Source organism: Myripristis murdjan, chromosome 21 (assembly GCF_902150065.1).
Source record: "Myripristis murdjan chromosome 21, fMyrMur1.1, whole genome shotgun sequence".
Classification (NCBI taxonomy): domain Eukaryota; kingdom Metazoa; phylum Chordata; class Actinopteri; order Holocentriformes; family Holocentridae; genus Myripristis; species Myripristis murdjan.
The window spans coordinates 19159331-19182858 of NC_044000.1; the positions used below are offsets into that span (position 1 = coordinate 19159331).

At 43.6% G+C, this 23528-nt stretch overlaps 1 protein-coding gene across 1 annotated transcript in view; it reads left to right on the plus strand.

Moving 5' to 3' along the window:
* The window catches only part of myo16 (myosin XVI), a 98268-nt gene that overhangs the window by 45476 nt on the left and 29264 nt on the right, over positions 1–23528 (plus strand). The window contains exons 14-27 of the mRNA XM_030081329.1: positions 1412–1517; positions 3086–3203; positions 3893–4040; positions 5282–5399; positions 7294–7411; positions 8461–8532; positions 8825–8966; positions 9837–9909; positions 12766–12918; positions 14060–14260; positions 15096–15171; positions 16288–16484; positions 18182–18262; positions 19975–20180. Of these exons, the coding sequence (XP_029937189.1) occupies positions 1412–1517; positions 3086–3203; positions 3893–4040; positions 5282–5399; positions 7294–7411; positions 8461–8532; positions 8825–8966; positions 9837–9909; positions 12766–12918; positions 14060–14260; positions 15096–15171; positions 16288–16484; positions 18182–18262; positions 19975–20180 (1809 nt within the window). The remainder of the gene's footprint in view (positions 1–1411; positions 1518–3085; positions 3204–3892; positions 4041–5281; positions 5400–7293; positions 7412–8460; positions 8533–8824; positions 8967–9836; positions 9910–12765; positions 12919–14059; positions 14261–15095; positions 15172–16287; positions 16485–18181; positions 18263–19974; positions 20181–23528) is intronic.

The following is a 23528-nucleotide window of genomic DNA, read 5'->3' on the forward strand; positions in this document are numbered from 1 at the left end:
ATCATTTCCTCTCTTTCAGTCTTTTTTCTTTCACTCAATCTCTCTCTCTGACTCTTCTCTCACTGACACAACCATGCACACTGGAGCACGACCATGTACACACCCTGCACTTTTACAGGCAATCAGTGGCCATGATAGCTTGAGGCAACTGCACTAACAAAATGCCCTTGAAATCTAATAAAAACTGGTAAATGAAAAGAGAGGGGAAAGGCCTCTGGACTTCACACACGACAGAGCTGTTAGCAGGAAATATAAAACACACCCACACACAAACAGCAACAGCACACCGCCACGGTACACTGCGGTCATTAGTAAGGGCTTATGACCTTCTGAAGCCATCTGCTTGGTGTTACTATGCTGGTCTCAACTCGCTGCATGTCATTGTGTGTCAGGGCATGTACTGTAGAGGTACCTTATGTCAAGTCCCATATCCACTAGATGCCAAATTAGAAACAAGCGTCTGATGCCAGATAAGTTGTGGCACTAACTGTGCATTTGAAGTGGTGGTGGATGGGGAACTGTTATTGTTACTAGACAGGGGGAATAGATGGCGAGTTTAAAGGGAGGAGGTGCATGAAGGGGTGATGTCAGGTGGGTGGAGACGTGTGACCGAGGTGACAGATGTAAGAAACACCCCAGTGACTCACGCCTCACGCCCATTCATCTGAGACACGAGGAAGGTAACATGCGCGTGCAGGCACACAAACATTTCATTTTTGCACCATTACCCGTTGCCTTTTTTCTCTTGGGGTCAGCTACACCCAATAGCAAACTTTCTATTGTATCTCCTTTAGCACTCTCCCTTTTCTCTTGCGTCTCCTATCTCTCTCTTAGTTCATTTGATATGTTATGCTAAAGGCTAGATTAAAAAAATACAAGCAAGCAAAGGAAGTTAAAAAATAAATATAAAACAGTTAAAATGGTAATATTACAATTGAAAATGATTGAGAACAATAGCAGCATTAAAAAAATTAACCAAACTCTGCACTACCAGTTTTAATAGCCACTTATTACTCAGTGATGCACACTATGGACAAAATCAAATATCACAATATCTTTGAGTGAATACAATATTGTGACAATATTGTAGGGATGACTATTGATATTGATATTGACACGCAAGAGATTTTTGATAAACATTAATAATGCGGATATGATGACTAAGTAGCTTTAGGCAAATAATAGAACAGTATAATAAGTTCAGAAAATTGCATCCCTTTACTGTAATGCAGCTGTTAAAACCAGGAATCATGATGTTACATTATGCAAAATCCCAGACAATAGCTAGTCTCATATCACAATATCGATGAACAGCAATGTCAATATATCACTCAGCCCTAGGTAATATTATGGCTAATATTATGGCATTTTTTACAGTGTATCTTTGTCGCTTTTGTGTCTCTTTCTCCAGTGGTGAGAGTGGCTCTGGGAAAACAGAAGCCTGTAAGCACATACTGAGACATCTGACCGCCCGCTCCAGCCCTAAAGGCTTTGCTCTGGAACCCAGAATGAAACATGTAAGTCTGGACATATCCCCTCAACATAACAGACAGGACAGTCACAAAGGATAATTTATGATTCAAGAGGTCATCTGCTGGGCGTTCCCGGCGGCTCAGATGACTAAAGCGAATGCATGTATCAGCTATGTTCTGGGCGAAAATCTGACCGGGGACTTGCACGTCATCGTCTTGTTTTTCCCAAATCCTCTGTCTTTCAACACTGAATGATGTAATGAAGGCAAAAATGTCCCCCCAAAAACATAAAAAACAAACAAACAGAAGAGAACTAATTTACTATGTTGTTTGATTTAAACTCCATGCTTACTACCATCAAAGTCCCTATCAGCAAGCTTGTGAATGTTCTGTTTGTTCTCCAAGGGAAGGCGCTGACAGCAGCTTACTTCCTCTCTTCCCTCTGCTCGTGTTTTTTTGTTCCTTCCCCCTGTAGTCGCTGTGATCAAATAAATCCAATAGCAGACGGTGTAGACAAGCCGAGTTCTTAGCTCAGTGAATGTCTCCTACTGTTCTTCTGTTGCTACAGTGGGGGAGAGAATAGATATACTGTATGGATTAGTTCACCACAGTATGGGGCCTCTTGCCAGCACAGGCTAGTAGTCTTTTCTTCAGGAGTTGATAGCTATGCATTTGCCTGACGCATCATTTGACCAAACATGTGATTGCATCGCTTTACTCTCCAGATTGGTGACAAAACCATTTTGCAAAGAAATTGTTTGGGTATTATCCTGTGAGAGGAGTGCATTCTCTCTTTGCTATGCAGCCCGGTGAGAGAGCATTGATTTCAGTTCGATAGAAGAGCACAAAAGAGTGAGGAATATCCATAACCCTTCCATGGCTCATTTAGCGATGAATGAGGAATCACTTCAAACATGAAACATTTTGAGAGAATAGGCAACGGCCAACCGTCACTGAAAGGAACCACGTCATCTTTTTATGAAAGAATAATGATTTCAGCAAGAAATTGTGGCCTCTTTTGTATCCTATTCAGGGGGTAAAAAAAAAACAAAAACGCTGTCATCTAGGTTAACACTGAACTCATTGATCCTGGTCTTGTTTTACAGTATTCCCTGTTGCAGTGGTGTGGGATATGAATGGGTTTGCAGGGCTTGACAGACAATTTGCTGGCTCTCTACCCATCCTTCCAGTTGGGTAACAGAGCAGTGTGCAACCTGGGAGTACAAGTGCTGTGTTCTGATGAAGTCATCGTTATGTAGTCAATATCTGGGTCAGCTCAGTCTCTGATCACCCTGGGACAGGACTGATGTGGAGCACCCGTATAATGGAGACATATTGACATCTAGTGGTAAAAAGTGGAATGATAGCATTGCATTCCGTTTGCTGAGTATACTAATGGATTTATTTTGCTGCTAATTTTTATCTGAGGCTTTGTTGAAGTAAGACTTTTGGACATGACAACTCTGATCTAGTGTAAATAACTTTCAGTCTTTTTGATGTATTTTGTAGTCGTCATTGTTTTGGAAAAGCAAACTATAGCTGGTTGAAAATTAATTCCAAAAAGGCTTGAGGAAGCACCGGTAACACTTATACACTTTTTTTGTGAAATGCAGGTGAACTGTATTCTGGAGGCCTTCGGTCATGCCAAAACCCCAAGGAACAACAACTCCAGTCGCTTCATCAAGCTGCTCACCATGCAGTACTGTGACAAGAGGAGGACGCTGCTCCGAGGTAACCTACATCTCTCTCATTATAGCACTGGACCTGGACTGTCACTAAAGATTTTTAATTTATTGAGTTTTATGAGTTCATTAGTTGTTTTTTTGTCGTTTATTTGTTTAGATAATGAGCTGCTGATTCATGTTTTTTTTTTTATTTCCACAAAAATAGATATGGGTTTTGAAAATGTGAATTGGAGTATAGAAAGACAGGTATAACAAAATCAAAATAAAATGCATGCTGGAAAATAGTCCATATCCTTGCCTTGATTTTATGATATTTGAGATAAGATTTCTCTACAGAGCTTTCTATCCCACATATGATTACCTGTGCATATATGAATATGGTTAATATTGGTGCATTTAAGGTGTCTAATTCAGGTTTTCTTGTCATTAGGAAAACTCTGTTGCAAGTTTAACATGATGACACATGAGCCATTGAAGGCTGAAAGTTGAATTTGCTTATTAATAGGATGTTGTTTACATTATCACCAGCAGGGGGCAGTAGAACTCCATTTGAGTATCACCAGGGTTCTTCTGCTTGTGCTCCATTTTAACAGCTGTCCTTACATTCACCTCATTTTACCCCAAATGAATTAGGCTCTCAGTGAACAGTGACTAAAACTTGACAGCTATTGCCAGTTTGGTCAGGCTTTTATTTATGTCACTGACAGTGAAACACTTTATGCGTTTGTGCTTAAGCTCGTGTGAACACCTACATGCTGGAGAAGTCCCGCCTAGTCCACCTGCTTCAACACCAACACAGCTTCAACATCTTCTATCTTATGGCCGAGGGTCTTTCATCTGAAGATAAGAGTGCACTTTACCTCAACAATGTCCTGGCTCATAGGTAGGTGGCTCACAGGTGTAGTGTGCAAATTAATGGTTCACTAAATCACTGGTGAGCTATTCACTATGGGTGGTGGTGGGTCACTTGGCACATAGAAGCTGTATGGGTTGCAGTGGAGAATTTGAGAGTCAAATGGCCTAATATAATTTCTGAGGATTTTCCACCACACAAATTTAAAAAACTCTGGAAGAAACACTGGCTCACATACAGTACAAGCACAGTTTAGACCTCAAATAACCTAACTAGTGTGCAAAAATTTGTTCAATCATGGATTTGGTTCGCATTCATTTATTTGCACATATCTGATATCCTCATTTGCTTCAACCTCATAATTGTTAAGTGGTGCAGACCTCAAGCAATAAACACAACTCCTTTTCTGCTAACACAGTGAGCCTGTGTTTGTCTGGCTAATGTAGGAAATAAGCTAAGTAGGCCACCACTGGAGAATAGAGTGGTTTATTTAAGTCCCTCACCCCAAGTAACCTCCCTTTTTTCTACCCAAATATAGACTAGTTTTCAAATATTCACAAAGATACATCGCATCACACTCAAGCCAATCGAAATCCCACACAATTAGCATGAGAAGCTTTAGTTGCTACACCTGAACAAGGTCAGATTTGTTTGTATGTTGTATATCTGTGCTTGTATCTGTATGTGTGTGTGTGTGTGTGTGTGTCGTACTTGTGCGTGCTATTATTTGTAAAATGACAGTGTGAGTGGATGTTACTGCTACAGCTACAATCCTTTGTATTCAATTGGAAAAACCTCTCACCCGAATTAGTCCATTTTGGAGCCTTGAAACACGCTAGCCACTCTGGCATCACACCATGCCATCGTCCCCCGCAGTCTCACTGCATGTTGTGTGCGATCCAGTTCCCCTTATTTAAACCCTGTACTCCCTTTCCCCTCTCCTTCAAAATCCTCTCTCACCCCCTCCTTATCACGATTTCATTTTCATTTCTATGGATGAATGTGACTGTGGCTGTATGTCACTTTGCATAAAAGTACCTCATAAATCTTAGAGGTTTGTGTGTCTCTCTTCCATGGAAATTCCCATAAATCCCCACTGAGCACATGGCTACATATTGTGAGCAGGTGCCCCAGTCTACTTACTCAGATGATAGGGTCAGGCTTACCCCAGTGCTGTATGTTAATTTTATGTGTTTGTGTATTTTCTGAAGCACTGTTTATATTTGCAGAATAGTATCATGAGCTGCTCCTTCTCTCGGTATTTCCTGCAGGTACCTGAGTGGAAGACTTCCAGGAGAAAATCCCCCAGTGGCTACGGCCTCGACCCAGAGCAGGGAGCGCCTCGCTGCCCTCAAACAGGCCCTGCGAGCTTTAGGCTTCAACAAGCAGGTACTGAATGGTACTGCTTACAGTTTCTGCTGAACCTGTTTATTCCAATCTGCTTTAAAACACCAGTGTTTGTTGACATCCCCACATGGACACTGGCTGCACACCCCCATGTGATACAGTTTTGTCTCAGGACTCCCCGTGTGGGAAGATTTTTTATTTTTTTCTTTTATTTTTTTGTTGTACATTCTCTAATTTGGACGATTCCTAATGAAATATGGTTAAATCTGCAATAATTGAAATTGCGTAAATGAGAACATTGTAGACTCAACTGACAAAAAAAGTAAAGTAAGTACATAATTAATGAGTGCATCAGGCCAAATCTCATGCTACTACTATTATCTACTATCTATATACTATTTTTGTCTGTTGAGTTGAAATATGTCTCTCTTAAACCAGTCCTCTGTAATTTTGATCATTGAATCTTTCAGTTAAACCATTCCAAGCTTTCCAGATTTTTTCCACCAAGAAATGTTGCCCTGCTGCTTCCATTTTTCCTTTTCTTTTAGCACGAATGTCCCACGCAGCAAACAAACCCCTATACGTGACAGTGTACTGTTAATACTACACTGTACCTGTTACACTATACACATAACAGTTACACCCCCCCCAGAGACACTTGCACTTTACACCTAAACTGTAACAGTTTCTGGGTGATTGAATTATGCATTTAACGGCGCACTGAGCCACATGTGAAATGTGAGCAAATGTGAAGGACATGGGGTTGATTTAGGGCACATGGTGTCGCGTTCACACCGCCTGTCACAGTACATCCCTTCCTGGACTGCTGCTTCGCGTGTACAGTGTGAGCGTGTCCCCTGCACATTATCAGTTTCTATTCTTAGATTCCCAGTCAGCATCTGTCAGCAGTGAATGACCACCAGCTCACCTTTTAATCCAACCGCAGTCAATACACACACAGGCAAGGAATGGGAGGGGGGAGGGGGGGGGGCGATAGGCCAATATATAGAAGTGTTATCGGAGGGCAGTAGTGTCCACTGGACAAGAGCGGGAAGAACAGAGCGAAAGACGAGGAGGAGGTGGGGTGGGGGGGGTGGGGGGGGGGGGGGGGGGTGATAGACCACCCACTGGTCTCTGTCTAAGCTCTCATCAGGCGACGACTCCCAGTCCAGACCCAAAGGTCAATCGTCATTAACGCTCCCTATCGCTCCTTTTCTCTCCCTCGCTCCCTTTCTCCTCCTCCCTGAGCAAGGCGACTCTCTCTATGTATAGAGTGTCAGACAGAGACTAATGCATGTGTTTATCTCCCAGATATCAGCTCCAATATCCTGCCCTCAGAGTGTGCACACGCATACACACATAGACACACAGACACACACATACACACACACACACACACACACACACACATACTCAAACATCCCCCTCCCAGAGATTCAGCAGGTCTGTGTAATGGGTAATGGGGGATTCCATTAAGCGTCCTCTACTCAAGGACAGAGAGGAAAGGAAGAGGAGGAGGAAGGGAGAGTGTGAGAGAGGGAGGGAGATGTGTGGTGACGGAGAGAATAGAGAGAACAGGGTTGAGTTAATGGTGAGAGTTGAAAAGAGGAAAGGGTGAGGAATATTTGTGTGACATTTGCCACAAAAAAAAAAAAAAAAAAACCTCCAAATCTCCAAAGAACTTCTTACAATTTGCGAAAAAAAAAAAACAAAAAAGCATGGATTTTCTAAAATGACGTCCATGCATTTTTGATGTTGTGCAGTGTGTTATCAGTGGTTTGGCTAGGCTCCACAAACATTAAACATTTCCCTTCCATGGAATGTAATCAACTGAGAAATAAATGGAAATCCAGGTTTTTGATTACATCGAGATTTTTATCATCTCCAAACACTGTCATCTTCTTTTTCTCACTCTCTCTCTCTCTCTCTCTCCTAGGAGGTGGACTCTATGTTTACGCTGCTGTCGGCCGTGCTCCATGTTGGGGACCTGCGTTTCACCGCGTTGACAGACGCTGACACAGCCTTCCCTTCTGACCTGCAGCTCCTGGAGAGAGGTCAGCACCCCGGTGACATGACCAGGGACGCTTCCTCAACTTTTACGGGGGGTAGCAAGAGAGTGAGGGGGGATTCGCGTCACTCCCCATCCTCATGTTTACCTCATCCCGGCGTGTGTGCTTTCCGTTTCCATGTTCTCTCTCTCTTGGACTTGTGTTTGGCAGCTTGCCAGTCTTAGCTAAAGGCCAGGCAGTCACCTGTTTGGTAAGTCTCATTTCTGGCCAGAGCGTAACCACTGGGAGGAACGGTCCCTGCCATTCTCCACACACTCACCCACATACACTTTGTCTGTATTGAGGTCAGTGTTTCGTCTCGCTCTCGATGTCCCTCCCTCTGTGTCTCTCTCCCCTGCTTTCCCATTATGCAACCACACATGTGCTCCTCTGACCCCTGACCCTAGTGAGATGGTAAACAAATGACATCAGTGCCTTACCAGGACAGAGCTGCGTGTTGTCAGGGAGACGTGATGTCATAGCTAGTGATGTCAGCTGTGGGATTCTGGGTTTCTGTCACCTACGTCTGCCGCTTGTTTATGGATTCTGCCCAGAAATCCAGAGATGACTAACTGCTGCCAGAACCACTGATCAATTAAGCAGTAACGAGCTGTAGCAGAGCTCAGGGCATCGTGCTGGCAGCGTGATATCATCGCCAGGCAGAGTGAATCAGACTGGGGATCTAGGATGTTATCAACACTTGTTTTCTCGGACTTGCATTGCCAGTGATAACATTCTGTTGTGTCATGTTGTTTTCTCCTCACTTGTCACCCTTTCTGTGTCTCTGCACCTCCGTTGCTCCTCTCTCTTAGTTCAATTCAGTTCAATTCAAAGGGGCCTTATTGGCATGAAATACATACTATTTATTGCCAAAGTGCATAGACAATGCAAATACAAGTGAAAAGATAGTGACAACACAAATGAAATGGGATAATCGAAAGGATACAGGATAACCCCCCCTTCTCTCTCTCTCTCTCTCTCTCTCTCTCTCTCTCTCTCTCTCTCTCTCTCTCTCTCTCTCCCCCCCCCCCCCCCCCCCCCCTCCCTCTTCTCAGTTGCTGGAATGTTGCAGGTGTGTTCAGATGACCTAAGCTCCGCCCTCACCTCTGATATTCAGTACTTCAAAGGTAACCTCTCTCCGGCCCTTTCCTGCACTCAGCTTTCCTGCGTTCACTTTGCCGCACATAGGCATATTTACTATGTCACAACGTTAATCAGCTGGTCAAACTTGACGGCACAAGGAAAATCCCCAGTGTTGTTATCTAATAATAATAATTCTCTTGACCTGCTGGTGACTGTAAGCTTGAAACTGGCAACCTCTGTTCTCACTGAGGCTGCAAAACAAATGAGAAAAATCTACCTTGTATCATAAACTTGAAGTGTCAAGTGTCCAAACTTGCCGTATGTTCTTTGTGCCAGGTGATGTGATCACTCGGCGCCACACAGTGGAGATGTCAGAGCAGTGCAGGGACCAGCTGGCTAAGGCCCTGTATGGACGCCTCTTCAGCTATCTGGTCAACAGCATCAACGACTACCTACATGGACAGGATGACAGCATTGGGTATGGCTATCTGTGTGTGTGTGTGTGTGTGTGTGTGTGTGTGTGTGTGTGTGTGTGTGTGTGTGCGCGTGCTTGTGTATACAAGTGTTTTCAATATAAACTGACTGAAAAAAATTCTTTGGAAGCCCGCAGCACTGATGACTGACCACAAACACCACCACTGTAATCTATCTGTCATCTCAGATGGGTGACAGCAGGTTTAGTGCCCCAGGAGCAACAACATTGATACTATCAGCCACAACACATAGTTTAAAGTGGAAGTTTGGAATAGTTTACATTGCATGACATGCACAAATAAACACGTGAAGTGAAGATTAATATGGAAAGTGCATCTGGGTTGAGACTGAGGACATGTACACATACAAGGTTAATATGGAGGTCACGTACACATAAGCAAACACACACACGTACGCATAGCTGGGTTGACGTGGAGGACACACACACATACACCAAGTTGGAGGCCAGGGGGTCCTTGGTCTTGTTGATGCTGTTGTGTCTTATCATGTTAAGACAGATAGTCAGAGCCCTATCTTCAGGAATGTGTTTGTTTTACCCTGTGCACGCATCAGCCGCAGAATGCAATAAATGCCCCAACAAACACATTCCCTCTATCATTCATGCCACACCCCCCTTCAAACATATGTTATTGCAGACACACACACACACACACACTGCACACAAACATGATGATTCTTGTCAGTGATGCAAGCAAGCAAACAAGTTCTCACATAAACCTGATCCTGGAGTAAGTGCGTGGTAATAAGATACATATGGCACCCAATATACAGCATGATGAGTGTGTTTTCAGTGTGTGTGCATGCCTGCGCAGCACTCTGACCCCTTCACCTCCTGTCTGTTGATCTCTTTCAGTGACCCCGCCCTAGAGATTGGGATCCTGGACATCTTCGGATTTGAAGAGTTTCAGAGGAACGGATTTGAGCAGGTGTGACAGCGTGGAGGCTTTTATTACATTGTTGGCAGTCGATGGATCATCAGCTGTCACACTGCGTCACAACGAGCACATGAGGTTGTTTTTCCTCTTGCCTTCAGTCTGGCTGCTTCTAGCATTTTTCTGATCATAGACAAAGGTATTTGTAGCAGTCAATGACAAAAAGGCCATGCCAGGCCACTGAAATATTTGTGGACTGCGGGTGGGTATGCAATCTGGTTTTAAACAAAGCTTGATCAGATTGTTGAAATTTTGGGAGTTGTTTGTCTATGTTGGCCTTAACATTCTTGTGTGTAATTGTAATGAATGAGGTGAGGTGTGTAACAAGCAGCTCACTGTGGCGTGATGTCCGGCTGTCCCCAGCTGAACTGACTGTTGACACAATGACTGCTTGTGTGCCAGCAGCTAGAGTGTGTGGGTGTGGGTGCATGTGTGTGTGAGTGTGTGTGTGTGTGTGTTTTTATACATTGTTTGAAATCATCATAGAGCAGAGAGAATAGCATACACAGCTCCATGCCCCCCACTGTAAATCTGCCATGCACTGATCAAGCCTGCATTGTTGATAGGCATCAGTGAGACAAGTCTGTATATCACTCTGTGTGCGCGTGTGTGTGTGTGTGTGTGTGTGTGCGTGCTCACCCCCTTGCATTTCATGTGTATGCAGGGCTAAGATGTCAACGGCTTTGCCCTTCCCTGGGATGTTCTCTAATCTGAGTAGAAGAGAGGGATCGAGTGACCTTTCCTCCAAAGGTCACGGAGAGAGCAAGAGCAAGCATCAGTTGAGAAGGAGGGGGGGGTTAACTAACTGGAGAAAAAGAGAGAGAGCCGAAGTGATTAAAAATGTCCCTTAATACCACTACTTTCCTCTCCTCCCTCCTCCCCCCGTCTACCATGTCTTCTCCGTCGCTGGGTGCCGAGTTGAGAGATGCTTGTTAATGACAACCTGCCCTAATCACTAAATCACACGCATTACACACTGGAGAGGAGAGGAGGGGTGGGGCAAGTGCTGGATAAACAAACATGATGATCACTTATAGTAGACGTGGCACAACGGTGACAAACAAGCTCTCACACTCTGATGCGTTTGTACACACAAGTGCACACACACACACACACTCACACATACACACAGATGGATGCACACGAGCTCACTTCACTTGCGCAGCGTGATCAGGGTCATTACAGCAGCCCAGTATTGTTAATTAGAGCTGTGTTTGTTAGGGGTGTGTTGTACCTGCTCAGCACTTTGCTAATGAGCTAACTCAATCAACCACCTGCTGGGACTAAGCTTTTAATGGACTAGACTACCTACAAGACAAAGAATAGACAGACACTGATGGAAGAAAAATAGCACGGCGGCTGTCTGCACCACAGAGCAGCACACCTCTGGATCAGCATTTCTCAAGCAGTGGGCTGCGAGCCAAAACTGGGTCATGGAGCTCCTCTGACAGGATCGCAGGACAGTGTTTAAAGAGAAAAACTCCTAGAGGGGTTTAATGTGTAATAGACAGCAGCACCTAACCGTGTTTATTTGTGATTTCCGGACACGCAGCATATGAACATTCAGTCTTTTCAGTCATAAGGTCGCTGAGGTCATTGGAGAGCTTGTCACCAACCTTGCCACTATGCCAAAGGCCACATCAACAGTATGGACGTATTTTGAAGGCTAGAATACAGCCTGACTATTGTCACTGTCAATTTCAGTTTTCGAGCCGTAGCTACAAAACATCTGCCCAAATCTGTATGATTTATTTTCACAATACAAGGCAGTTTTGTTAATACAGAACCCTCCCTCTGATGCTCACATCCATACAATATACCCACAAATTGTGAATCCATACCCTCCTTTGTAAAACGCACTCTCGGATTTACAAATCCCTCAAACAGAAGTCTGAGAATATACACATAGTGATATTTATCAAGGGTTAGGTTAAAAAAAATAGCATTATAAGCATCAGTATTACATATATGCTTAATCTAGAGAAATTTACCTGGCTGATGTTATTGTCTTTGAATTGTACCATGCCTGTATGGAAAATTTTCTCTGTAGAAAAAAGTAATTAAAGTGTTATCTTAGGGTACAGTTTCAGAATTTGTATGTATGGATTTGTATAGTGGAGGGCCACTGCCCTTGATGCTGAGAGGTACATCCTAAACCACAGCATATGTTCTTTCTCCCCCTCAAGGTCTTGCCATAAAAAGCTTTTGTTAGAAAGATTGTGTCCTGCTGCGTGACGTTTTTTTGCTGTTTAGTTACAGTGCATTGGGTTGTTTGAGTGGGTTTAGGCTAAACTCAAGCCTGACTGCTGCTGTGGTTTGCAGCCCTGGGTTTACTGTGTTGTTCCATTTCATGTTTGGCTGTTCCTATTCATTACATCAATGTGACAAGGCTCATATTAGACCACCTACAGCTGTACATACACATCAAACCAGGGCACTCAATTGGACAATGGACTCCTCCCTGTGTTGTGATTGGTTGACAGCTGGGTGAAGAGCAGGTCATGTATCTCAGCAGGAGCACAGTGACCATATTGTAGTGGAATAGTAGAAGGGTCTGGGCTGGGAGAGGAACCTTCATTACTGTGTTCACTATGCCTGGATTGTCCCAGTTAGTTCTCATAATGTCAGGGTCAAGTGTATTACGTGAGTGCTCCGTTCAGTTATGGGCCATTTGCCTCACTGTTGGTGTCACAGCTGTTGGCAGGTGGTTTCTGCCTGAGTTTGTATTTGTGTATGAGCAAACAAACATTTAGTGGCATGTCTCCCAGGCACTTTGCAATGTGCATTGAAGCGTGTGTTTATACACTGGTGTGTGAGTTAAAGCGTGTGTGTTGTGTGTGTGTGTTCCAGCTGTGTGTGAACATGACCAACGAGCGGCTCAGGCAGTACGTCTCGGAGGTGCTGTTCCAGCAGGAGCAGGCCGAGTGTCTACAGGAGGGCGTCGCCATGGAGACGCTGCGCTCCCCCAGCAACCAGCCGGCTGTTTTGGACTTCTTTCTCCAGGTACAGTGCTGGTTCAGACCGGTCCAGTCCAGTCTGGGGAGACCTCTTTATGTAATAAAGCATGGCTAGCCCGCACACAGGAAAAAAAGCTTAGAAATGGAGAGGGTTCAGTGCACAATGACAATTTAGTCATTTCAGAAGGCAGAAAATTCAAATGCCGTTAAGCGTTTTAGCATTATTACTGCTTTGGGCAATTGGAGAGTTGTTTCTATTTGGAAGGTTCCTGAAAAGTTTTAATCAAAAATGAAATATCTGCCATTTGAACCCCTGAAAATACAGTATGACTGATGTTATGTCCTATCTGAAGACTTTTGCATGCAGGCTAGTAATATGGCAAAAAATGTGACCATTTGATCAAAGTGATTCAAAGGAAGCGTTTACTTTTCTGGAATAATAATATACCAATGAAATACCAATTGATTTAACTGAAGGTAAATTGAACCCAGCCTGTATTCCAGTGATCCAGTTCAGTCTAAATTTGTGAACACAAAGAAGCCTCTGTCGAAGCAGGACGTAACAGACCCAAGGCTCTAATGTGTGATGTCATTCAGAGATATATTTTGGAGCTGCTCCATTGTCAATGAATGGGAGAAAGACTTTGTGAGCTAATAGATTTATTATGCTTGCTTTTATATCCAAATTAATTTAATTTCCTGATGATGCTGTTCTGAACAGTTCTGAACCAGAGGACATATCAATATTCGTGGAAAGTCACAGAGGGGGTTTTCACAGTGTCAATAAAACTCAAGAGATCAAATGGTTTAACTGTATAAACTTATGTTAACTTTGTTTTGGATGTATTGTTGTAATTAAATTTTGAGGCTACAGCACATTATTTGGACAGCAGGCCTGCCCAGTGAGTAGTAATTGTAAAACTGAGGCTCAGGCACTTGTGACAGCATGCATCCGTCTTGCTGAAGGGTCCTTGAGCAAGATGCTGAATATCTACCAGCTTCAAGGGTGCCTGTTGTGTGGCTGAGCTTGTGCACTGGCCTTCCTGTGGAATGGGCAAACTAAAAGAGAATTTCTCCTTTGCACATCAACCAAGTATCATAAAAAATATTATGTCTCTATTATTTTTCAAGGACTTTCAACCACTGAAGCACCGTAACATGTTAGTGTCTAACGTCTCATCCTGCAGAAGCCTCAGGGACTGCTGTGTGTGGTAGATGAAGAGAGCCAGAGCCTACGGCCGGCAGAGCAGACCCTGTACAAGAGGCTGTCGGCCCAACTGGACTCTATCCCGACTCACAGCCTCTCCCTTACCACGAAGGATGGCAATGGAAATCCCCCACCCAAAGACCAGGGCCCAGCCTTCACTGTTTGCCACTATGCCCAACAGGTCTGTCTATACCAGCAATCCCCAACCTTATGTGTTCATTCCAGCCAAACACAGCACCTGCTTTCACTAATTAATGCACCTTAAATCATAGAGGAGAAATGAATTAGTAAAATATGAGATGGCGTGGTGTTGTTTCGAATGAAAACCTGTATACACCTGGGTCTCAGTGGTACATGATTGAAAATCACTGGTGTGTATCACACAAATATGTAGAAATACTCACATAGTTACTTATTTATTTACTTTCTCATTTATTTATTTATTTATTTATTCATTCAAGATAGTCACTGTTGGGCACGTGAACCTTGTATTTGCTCCACACCTCAAAATAGCCTTTTGTCTGTCTCATGTCACCATTGAAGCTCAGTGGGATACTAGACTGATACTGGTATCTCAGTGAATGACAGATGCATGCCACTAGCATGGTTAGAAAGGACATTACAATTCTCGTGCTCACTCTTGCTTTTGTGTCTGTTCAGGTGCTGCGCAAATTGCAGATTGAGCTTGTAAGAATAGACTAAGAATAGAAGAATAAGCGTAGCTAGAGTGCATGAGTCTCTGAGCTGCTGTGCTTTGCCATGGCAGAGATTTTATTTCACTATACGTTCCAGTGGCAGTTAAGTTAAATACTGAGTTTTCTCATTTCCATAATAACATAATGCATTACCATATATGTACCAAAGAAGATGACTGTGATAGTACCCCTCTATCCATTACTATAGGGCATACATAGGTCAGTGTGAATAGATGGGTATTCATGAATATTTCAAGTTACATACCGTACCATAATGTACAACTATAAGTGAATGTACATGTCTTGTTTGTTTCCCACTAGATTTCATATGACCTTACAGGATCACTTACAAGAAACAAAGACTCCCTCCCTCAGAATCTCTTGTTTACTATGAAATGTAAGTATTGTTCCAATGTATAACACATGTATATGCATCAGGGCATACAAACACACAGACAAGCTCGTGTCTAAACTAACTAGCATGTGTGCATTTTCAGCCCATTGGCAACAGACAGCACCATCAGTGTGTGTATTGTCTATAGAAGGTGCCAGATGTGGGGTGTTGTGCTTAGCAGGACACAGGCAGTCGTTGTGCAAGTGCCAGGCTAGCCTTGCGTCCAGCAACCTAATTGCCATAATTTCCATGATGAGGCTAATCTTCTAAAGGCTAGCCCTTCACTCACACTTGGCTGCTGTCCCTCTGTCTGACTGACTCGATGCCTCACTCCCTTTCATCAGCACGCGTGCCAAGGCATCGTTCAGTTACCCCAAGCATATGTGTGCATTAATACAGACACAAGCATACAAGGGTAAAAACAAAAATATTTCACATACTCAGTAGTCAATGGGTAATCAGAACAGATGGAATGTGGTTTCTCCATGTGGATATGACTCCTTCTCTCTAGGTTAAAGGTTGCCTGGCTAGAAGAGGTCATTTGAGGAAAGCAGAGGGATCTATGTAGGGATGTAGTCAGGTGGAGGCAATGATTGCTTTAAATGAAAAGACAATTACCCCTGGAGCCGTGAGTAATTAAGCCTTAAAATGAGTCTAGGTCTCATGTTTGTTTTTCCTTGCTCAGTCTGCCTACCTGCCTTCTTCCTCTTGCTCTCTCGCTCCCTCTCTCTCTCTCTCAGCATGTCAGAGGAGAGCCTGCATCCACCCACACACCCACATTCACACACATGTTGTTTGGCTCTCTGAATGAGCTCATTGTTGTTGTGGGCCGCTCCACGTGTTGTCGAGTGGTGCGCTCTGCCCACTCCTGTGGACTGACTGATTGTTTACATGCAGCCCAGTCCCCCCCACACACTCACCCAGCGCTTCTTTCCATCCCTCCCCATCCTTCTCTCTGTTATTCTCTCCTTTCTTTCTTTCTTTCGTTCTCTCTTTCTTTCTTGCTTTCTATCCCGGCTCCCTTTATCGTCCTCCACCCCCTTGTTTCCACCAATGCTGTTCCTCCTTTTCACTCTTATTTTCCTCCCTCTATGTGTGTATGCGCATTATCCCCGGCAGCCAGTGAGAGTGTACTCCTGCAGCAGCTCTTCCAGTCCAAGCTGACTCAGACCGGTTCTTTGGTGCCAGCAGCCCAGGGCCGCCTCGGGCTGAGGGGGCCTAAAGCTGCCTTGCTGCTCCACAGGATGCCTTCAGCCTCCACTGGCACAGCTAATGCTGCCCTTCGCCAGCAGCGGAGGTACCACGATCTCAGCAAGGTACAGTATGGTGGCCACAGTCCGGTGGTAAAACATGCAGTACTTTACCCTAGCCACACATGATCACGATCATATTGTGCATAGCAAAGCATTTAGCTATGTCCAACTATGTATTGCGCCCCAAAACCCATCCAAATCATTTAATATTGAAATCCATGCTAGTTTTCCAGTTGTGGATTATGTTTCAGTCATAAAAGAGTGTTGAAGATTAATGGCCATACGTTTTATTCTAAGACAGAAACCACTGAAGAGTCCAAACAATGGTGGTAGGGTAAAGAAGGTGTAAAGGTGGGGTGGACTTCACTATTAACTGTGCAGCCTAATTCTTGTAGTTAGATCTCCTTCTGACTTTAAATTCTGTCAGCAGCTTGTTGATTGTTTCATAATATGGATGGACTGGTTAAAAGTGAACTAGCAGAAGAGGCAAATGACTGCAGGGGGCAGAATGTGTGGAAACAGCATGGGAAGATGTATTTATATATCTCAAACTAGAGAGAGCATGTAAGTCGTCTTTTTGATTGAATTTTCACTTTAGATTTGTTTTCATTGTTTGGTCATCCAGCTTAGAGTTAGACATTTGTGATATAGGCTACCAGTACAATGGTTTACTCAAATGCACTGCTCAAACAAAGTGGAAGATTATGAAATCCAGATTTGAACTGTGGGAAATGGGGAGTGGCAAGAAAAATGTCGGGTTTTGTGACATAGAAGCTTGGTGTTCCAATTGGAAAACTGCCTGCTGTGCTGATCAATGGAAAAACAGGGAGAGTATATTTGTAAAAACAACAGTCCAATTTGGGCTACTTCCCACCACAGTGCTATATATAAACCTCTGGGAATTTGATTTGTTTGTCCGGCCTTGCCAATAGATATAAACCCCATACATGTGCATGTGCACACACACACACACACACACACACAAACAGCCATGTCATGACGGTAATTATACAGTTTTCTCATGACATTTGATCATAAATACACAAACCACACACCTCGTGATGAAAACATTGTGTTCCACAATGGAGAAATTTCATAACTTTCACTGGTTCCTCCCTATTTCTCTTTACCCTGCTTGTATTCAGCATTCAGTCTCTCTCTCTCTCTCCCCTTCCCTTGCTATCTCTTTCTCTCTCACGGTCTCCCTCTCTCTCTCCACTCTACCTGATGTATGTTTTGAAAATGCAATGTATTGGTGTGTATGTGTGTGTGTGTGTGTGTGTATATGTGTATATGTGTATGTGTGGTGCTGGTGCTGGTTGTGTAAGCTCCTGGGGGGTGCTGCCCCCTGTCTCTGTGGCTCATTAGCCATCTAGAGCAGAAGCTTACATAAGATCCCCTCCACCTCCCTTCATTTGTTCCAGCAGCCTTATAACGTAACGTGAGGCAACATTACAGAATATTACAGGAGACAGGAAATAGCACGAGCAGAGTTGGGCCATTCAGCACAGTAATTGTGACTGATACAGAAATGGCCTAATGGGACTGTTGAGTGCATATCACAAATGTCCTACACCACAGCAAAGACAAAAGGATTTTTAATTATCACATTTTGATCACCAGTCAAAGCCACATAGCCTCGTTTGATGCTAATTTGTGATGATTATGTTATAATGATTCCATATTCCATTCTGCCCATTTGCAATATGCTAGATGTGCTGATTTCTATTGTTCCCTCATTTTTCTCTTTCCCTCGTCAGATCCTGAAGAAGAAGGGAGTGAGCTCCTTCCTGCAGCGGCTGGAGAGGTGTGGTCCCATCACATTGGCTGTCCAGCTGAGGGTGAGAACTGCTGCCCACTGCTCTCAGCACTTCTCTACATCTTGCAAGACTGGGTCCAGTCTCAACTTGTGCTGCAGTCTCTCGTCCTACAGAAGCAGCCTGAGTCATGTGTCACTTTTTTCATAATTAGTGTATCAGTGATTAATTTTGTATAGACTGTTATTGTACATGCTTTGGTTAAAGCCTAGTCTCTGTATCGTCTCACTAATGCTTCCAGCTTAAAAAAAAAAAAAAAAAAAAAAAAAAAACAAGTGATACTTTGCTTTCAAGTATAATAGAGAAGAAACTGGTGTGGAAACCAAAGCCTTAAATACTTTTTAGAGTGCTGATTTAAGTGAATGTCTTCTGCATCTGCATTGCAGGTAAGAGTAACAGATGTATCCAGCTTTGCCAGATGTAGCATCTTGCAAAAGGCTGTAATTAGCAGCATTAAAGATGGACAAAATTAAACATTCTGTTCATTTTGCCAGTGTCATTTTGATGGATAGTTAGTGACTCTCTTTTCCTGTAAAATTCCTGTAAAAATGTCAAAGTCAATGTCATGGGGAATTCTTAGAGAAGCCCCAGGTAATGTGTTAATTCATTAAAATTGTTGGCTAATGCTGATGACATGAGATTCCAGCTCAGGCCGTCAGTGTAGTTCACAGAATCCCCCCCCTCGCCCCGAATATAAGCTTCGTAAAACTGAACACTGTCCTCATTCAGCCAGCCTTGACAACAATGCTGCCCCGAGACCTTTTGAGAATAGACCGTGGTGAATTCATAACTATACAAAGTAACAATAATATTCATTTATAGAAGATTTCCTCTCGCAGCAAATGTGCAAAGGCACTCAGGAACATGCGCCAGCAGCCTCACCGCAGAGTGGTTTGATGTGTGCTAGTGACGTAAGGAGGCTGAAGTGCAGCTCAGAGCAGTGGTGGCATTGGTTTGAATGAAGCCAGTGTGTTGCAGCATCAGAGCTGTGGGCCTGTGGTCGATGGGTCCCTCAGGGAATGGCAGGGAAGGAGAGCGAGTGGGCTGAAGAATGATGCTGTACCAATCCAAGCATAAAGCTCTCCACATGAATGAATGAACAATGAACAACAGCCACTGTGTGCCATGCGCATGTGCCAGTGTGTGCATCTGTGCGCGCGCGTATGTGTGTGTGGAGGGGCTGAATGTTAGGTAGTGTAAACAGCTGAGGTTAGGAGGCAAGGTGTTGAGCATTGTACTTACGGGAATGCAAAGCATAGAGTGACGTCAATTTAAGGAGTGGTGAGAAACACAGATGGAAATGTTGCAAGTGTGTTTATACTTACAAAGTTTCTGTGAATGTAATGTTTCTGCAAAGAAAAGCATGCTCACACTCACACACCCTTCCAGGGAGTAAAGAGCTCTTTGTGTTTTTTGCTCCCTCCATAGGCAACACACACCCCGAAAAATCAGACCACTTTGTCAAACATACGACGTGGTCTCACTCTGGTCACGGTGGCTTGACGACAATATCAATAGGAAGGCACTGTACCTGTTGCCTTGCTTTCTTCCTACTGTACAGCACAAGGCCTTTGCATGCACAGTAGCAAAACTAAATGGCCCATGTCCAACCCTAACGCTAACAATGGCTCTAGATCTCAGTATTGTTTATCTGAACTGTGTATGTGCTAGTAAAAAACTGTGTGTGCTAGTAATACCTTTGACGCTCTCTCCTCTCCCTCTTTCCTTCCCTGCAGAACTCTCTGTCAGAGGTCATCAGTAAGCTGCAGGGCTGCACTCCCCACTTTGTGGAGTGTGTGCGCCCCAACACCGCTGGTCAGCCAGACAGCTTTGACAGCTTCCATGTGTCGACCCAGCTGCAGTACATCGGGGTGCTGGAGATGGTGCGCATGATCCGCTACGGCTATCCTGTCCGCCTGCCCTTCCCCGGCTTCCTCAGCAGGTTAGTGCTGCTCAGACCATATTACGTGAGAAAGAATGCCACAACTGTAGTAATTCATCCATATGTGCTGCCTCACCCTGGACTAGAGATGGGACAATATGAAAATTCAAAATAACAATTATCTCGACCAAACCCACTGGGTGCTAGAAGTCAAAATGTTGCATCTATGCTTTAGCTTTATAGCTGTGGTTCTTTCTGGCTATGTACAGCCCAGTTTTAGACCAAGAAATAAACAAACTGCTACATTTATAAGTAATGCATAAACAGTTGTTAACATCAAGCACATAGATGAGAGAAGTTCATATGTGCACATAATTCTGTGTGCTTTTTGTAATATATCTCAGAAATATAGACTTCTAACCCTTACCCTAACATTTTAGCTCATCTATAACTAGAACTCTTTTAAACATTTAGCAAAAGTAAAATTTTTCAGTAGATTCTGTTAAAATGTGCTATAAAAAAAGTGAAATAATTACTCATTCTCACTAAAGTCATTTCAGCATGTTTTGTGTTGAAAATCACGACTTAATGCACAATTTGTGCTGACTGGGGTCAATGGTTGAGTATACACAATCTGCACTGCATGGCACGCATCCATGCAGACTGTGTCGACTGAAGCGTCACACAAATTGTTTGCATTAAAATAACACAACGGATGCCATTTGTAAACATATGAAAAACACAAGTGTACATTTTACATAGTTAGAGATGGATTCTCACGAAAACCGAAAACAATAGTGTTTCACCAACTGGAACATGTTTACAATAATGTCGACGGCAGCTTTAAAGGCAGGAAATGATGTCTATTTGGTGGTTGAGTAAAAATATAGCTAACAAGCTCATGTGTCATCTGAAATGTGCAAGCAGAGCCTGCAAGCATATAGTGCATAAGAATGAGATAAAGAATAGGCAGTGTTAACTGAAAACCTTCTTTAATATTAAGCTATTAACAAATTAACAAAGGAGAATAAGAGTAACTGCAATAAGAGACTTCAGTTAATGTCAGATAAAATGTATTGCTAAAATGGTGACTAAACTGTCAGATATTTTATCACGATTTGCAGTAAAACCAGTTATCGTTCTACCCCTACTCTAGACTCAGTCATTCACTACCCACACTCCTGGCTTCTTCTTTAAAGGAGAGCTCTTAAAGATGATTGATGGCCCAGTCTCTCTCCCTCTATCAGTTCAGGTACAGTCAGCCCTCAGCAGGTCACTGTGATCCATGCTGGTTTTTACATGACAAAGCGACCAGGTCACAATAAACTGAGAGCATGACTGCATATGCAGTCTCTGCAACTGCATATGTTTGTAAGGGCATATACACACTCACACACGAATGGGCACACAAACAATGACAGGTCACACTGACCCTAAATGTTGTAAAGCACAAAGTGAGCTTGAAGTGCTCAAGAGTGTGATGGGGGTCCATTCTACCTGATGAATGCTGCTATCACATTTCACATGTCAGCCTGACACACACACACACACACACACACACACACACACACACACACACTCACACCATTTGAGTCTTTTGCATGGATGGACTCCATGTCCCACACTTTAATGTTCATCATTATCCCTCCCTGTCACCTCTGTGCCCCTCTCGTACTCTTACTGTGTTCCCAGCTTTTCTCCAGACATTTAGATCCCTGTTCCCTTTCATCTCTTCTTGACTCACTCTCACAGCTCCAGCCTCTTTTTGCTCTAAGACAAACTTGTTTTTCCCAATTTTCTTTGGAAAACGGGGGAATGATGTGTTCCTGTCATACCTCTTGCAGTTCTCACTCCCTCTTTCCCTCTCTCTCTCTCTCTCTCTCTCTCTCTGTCTATCTTTCTGTATTTCTCTGATTCTGAGAATCATAATACTGAGAGGATTTAGCTCTCTCTCCTTCTCTCTCCCTCTCTCTCTCTCTCTCTCTCCCCCTCTCTCTCTGTCTCTCTCTCTCTCTCTCCCTCCCTCTTTCAGAGGATAAAGGGATTAACATGAACATTCCTACCAGATAATGAGAGAGGACACAACTGGTCACATGACCTCCCAAAAGTTTCCACTACCCTGCTGTAAACATCACCATGTTTTTAGAGCTCCCTCCAAATCAAGGCACTCTCTCTCTCCCTCTCTCTCTCTTTCTAGTTCTCTCTCTCTAACACGCACTCACACACACACACTCCTCACATCAAGTTTTGCATGTTTGACATTCACCATATCAATTCCAGTCCTTAGAAAAAAGAGTCAATAGGACTGATCAATCAAGTGTCTATCAACCTAAGTGTCTGTAACCTAAGTTACATTCTCTCATCCCATGATCACCTATGCTAGGTTTCATATGTATAGTTATCAACTTGCTGGAATCAAATCAGAGGCAATGAGGCATCGTAGTGCAAACAAAAACAATGACTCTGCTCCGCTCTCTTGGTTAGAATTCACGTCCTGAATTCCTCAACACTTCACAAGCGACAGAGATTTAAAATGAAGAAATATCACTGTCACAGTAGCTGATGTCAGAAAGCAACTGAGTGTGATGTATTTATTGTAGCAAACATCTAAAACTCACAGTCTTCAAGCCGAGACATGAGCTATGAGTAAAACAGTCACTCACAAAATAGATTTGCATGAGGGATGTTATAAACCTCAGCAGGGAATTGAATCTGGAGGACCAGGAGCATGTCGAATGATGAAGTGAATCCAATATAGATTGTAGTGTTAGAGAGTCTGTAAGCTGCTGCCAGCTCCTTTGTGTTTCTGATAGATGTACCTTGTAGAGCCAGCACTCTCATTGTCCAGGCTGTAATTGAAAGATTCCTGGTGGGGGTTTCGCCACTGCTGTTTGTTAAGCCAGTGTGCAGGCTATGTGAAAGTTTGTGTGCGTGTGCATGCGCGCACGTGTGTGTGTGTCTGTGTCTGTGTCTGTGTCTGTGTACGTGTCTGTCCTTGTATGCATCTGTATGTGCACGTGTATCACTTAGTTTTAGACATACGTGTTTTTTGTGTTGGCCAGATCAGTTAGCATCACAATGGGTGGCTGTTCACCAAGGAAGGGTGACTTGAATGTTGCTGGGCTTAGTATAAACCGTAGAGTGTAGGGGTGAAGGAGCATGTGTGCGCGCGTGTTTTTGTGAGCGTGTGTGTGTTTATGTATAGCTCAGGGAATTGGTCGGACATGGGTTGAGGTGATTGTGATGGTAATACCACCCCCTGGCAGCTTGGGATCCCAGGCCTATTTGCATGACTTTTGTTGTACATCCCCATAGTAAAGTTAATGTTATTCATCGCCCTGGACGGCTCAGGTAGAGAGGGAGAGCGAGAGAGAGCTGTAGTTATGTGATAAGAAGTCCATTACCATA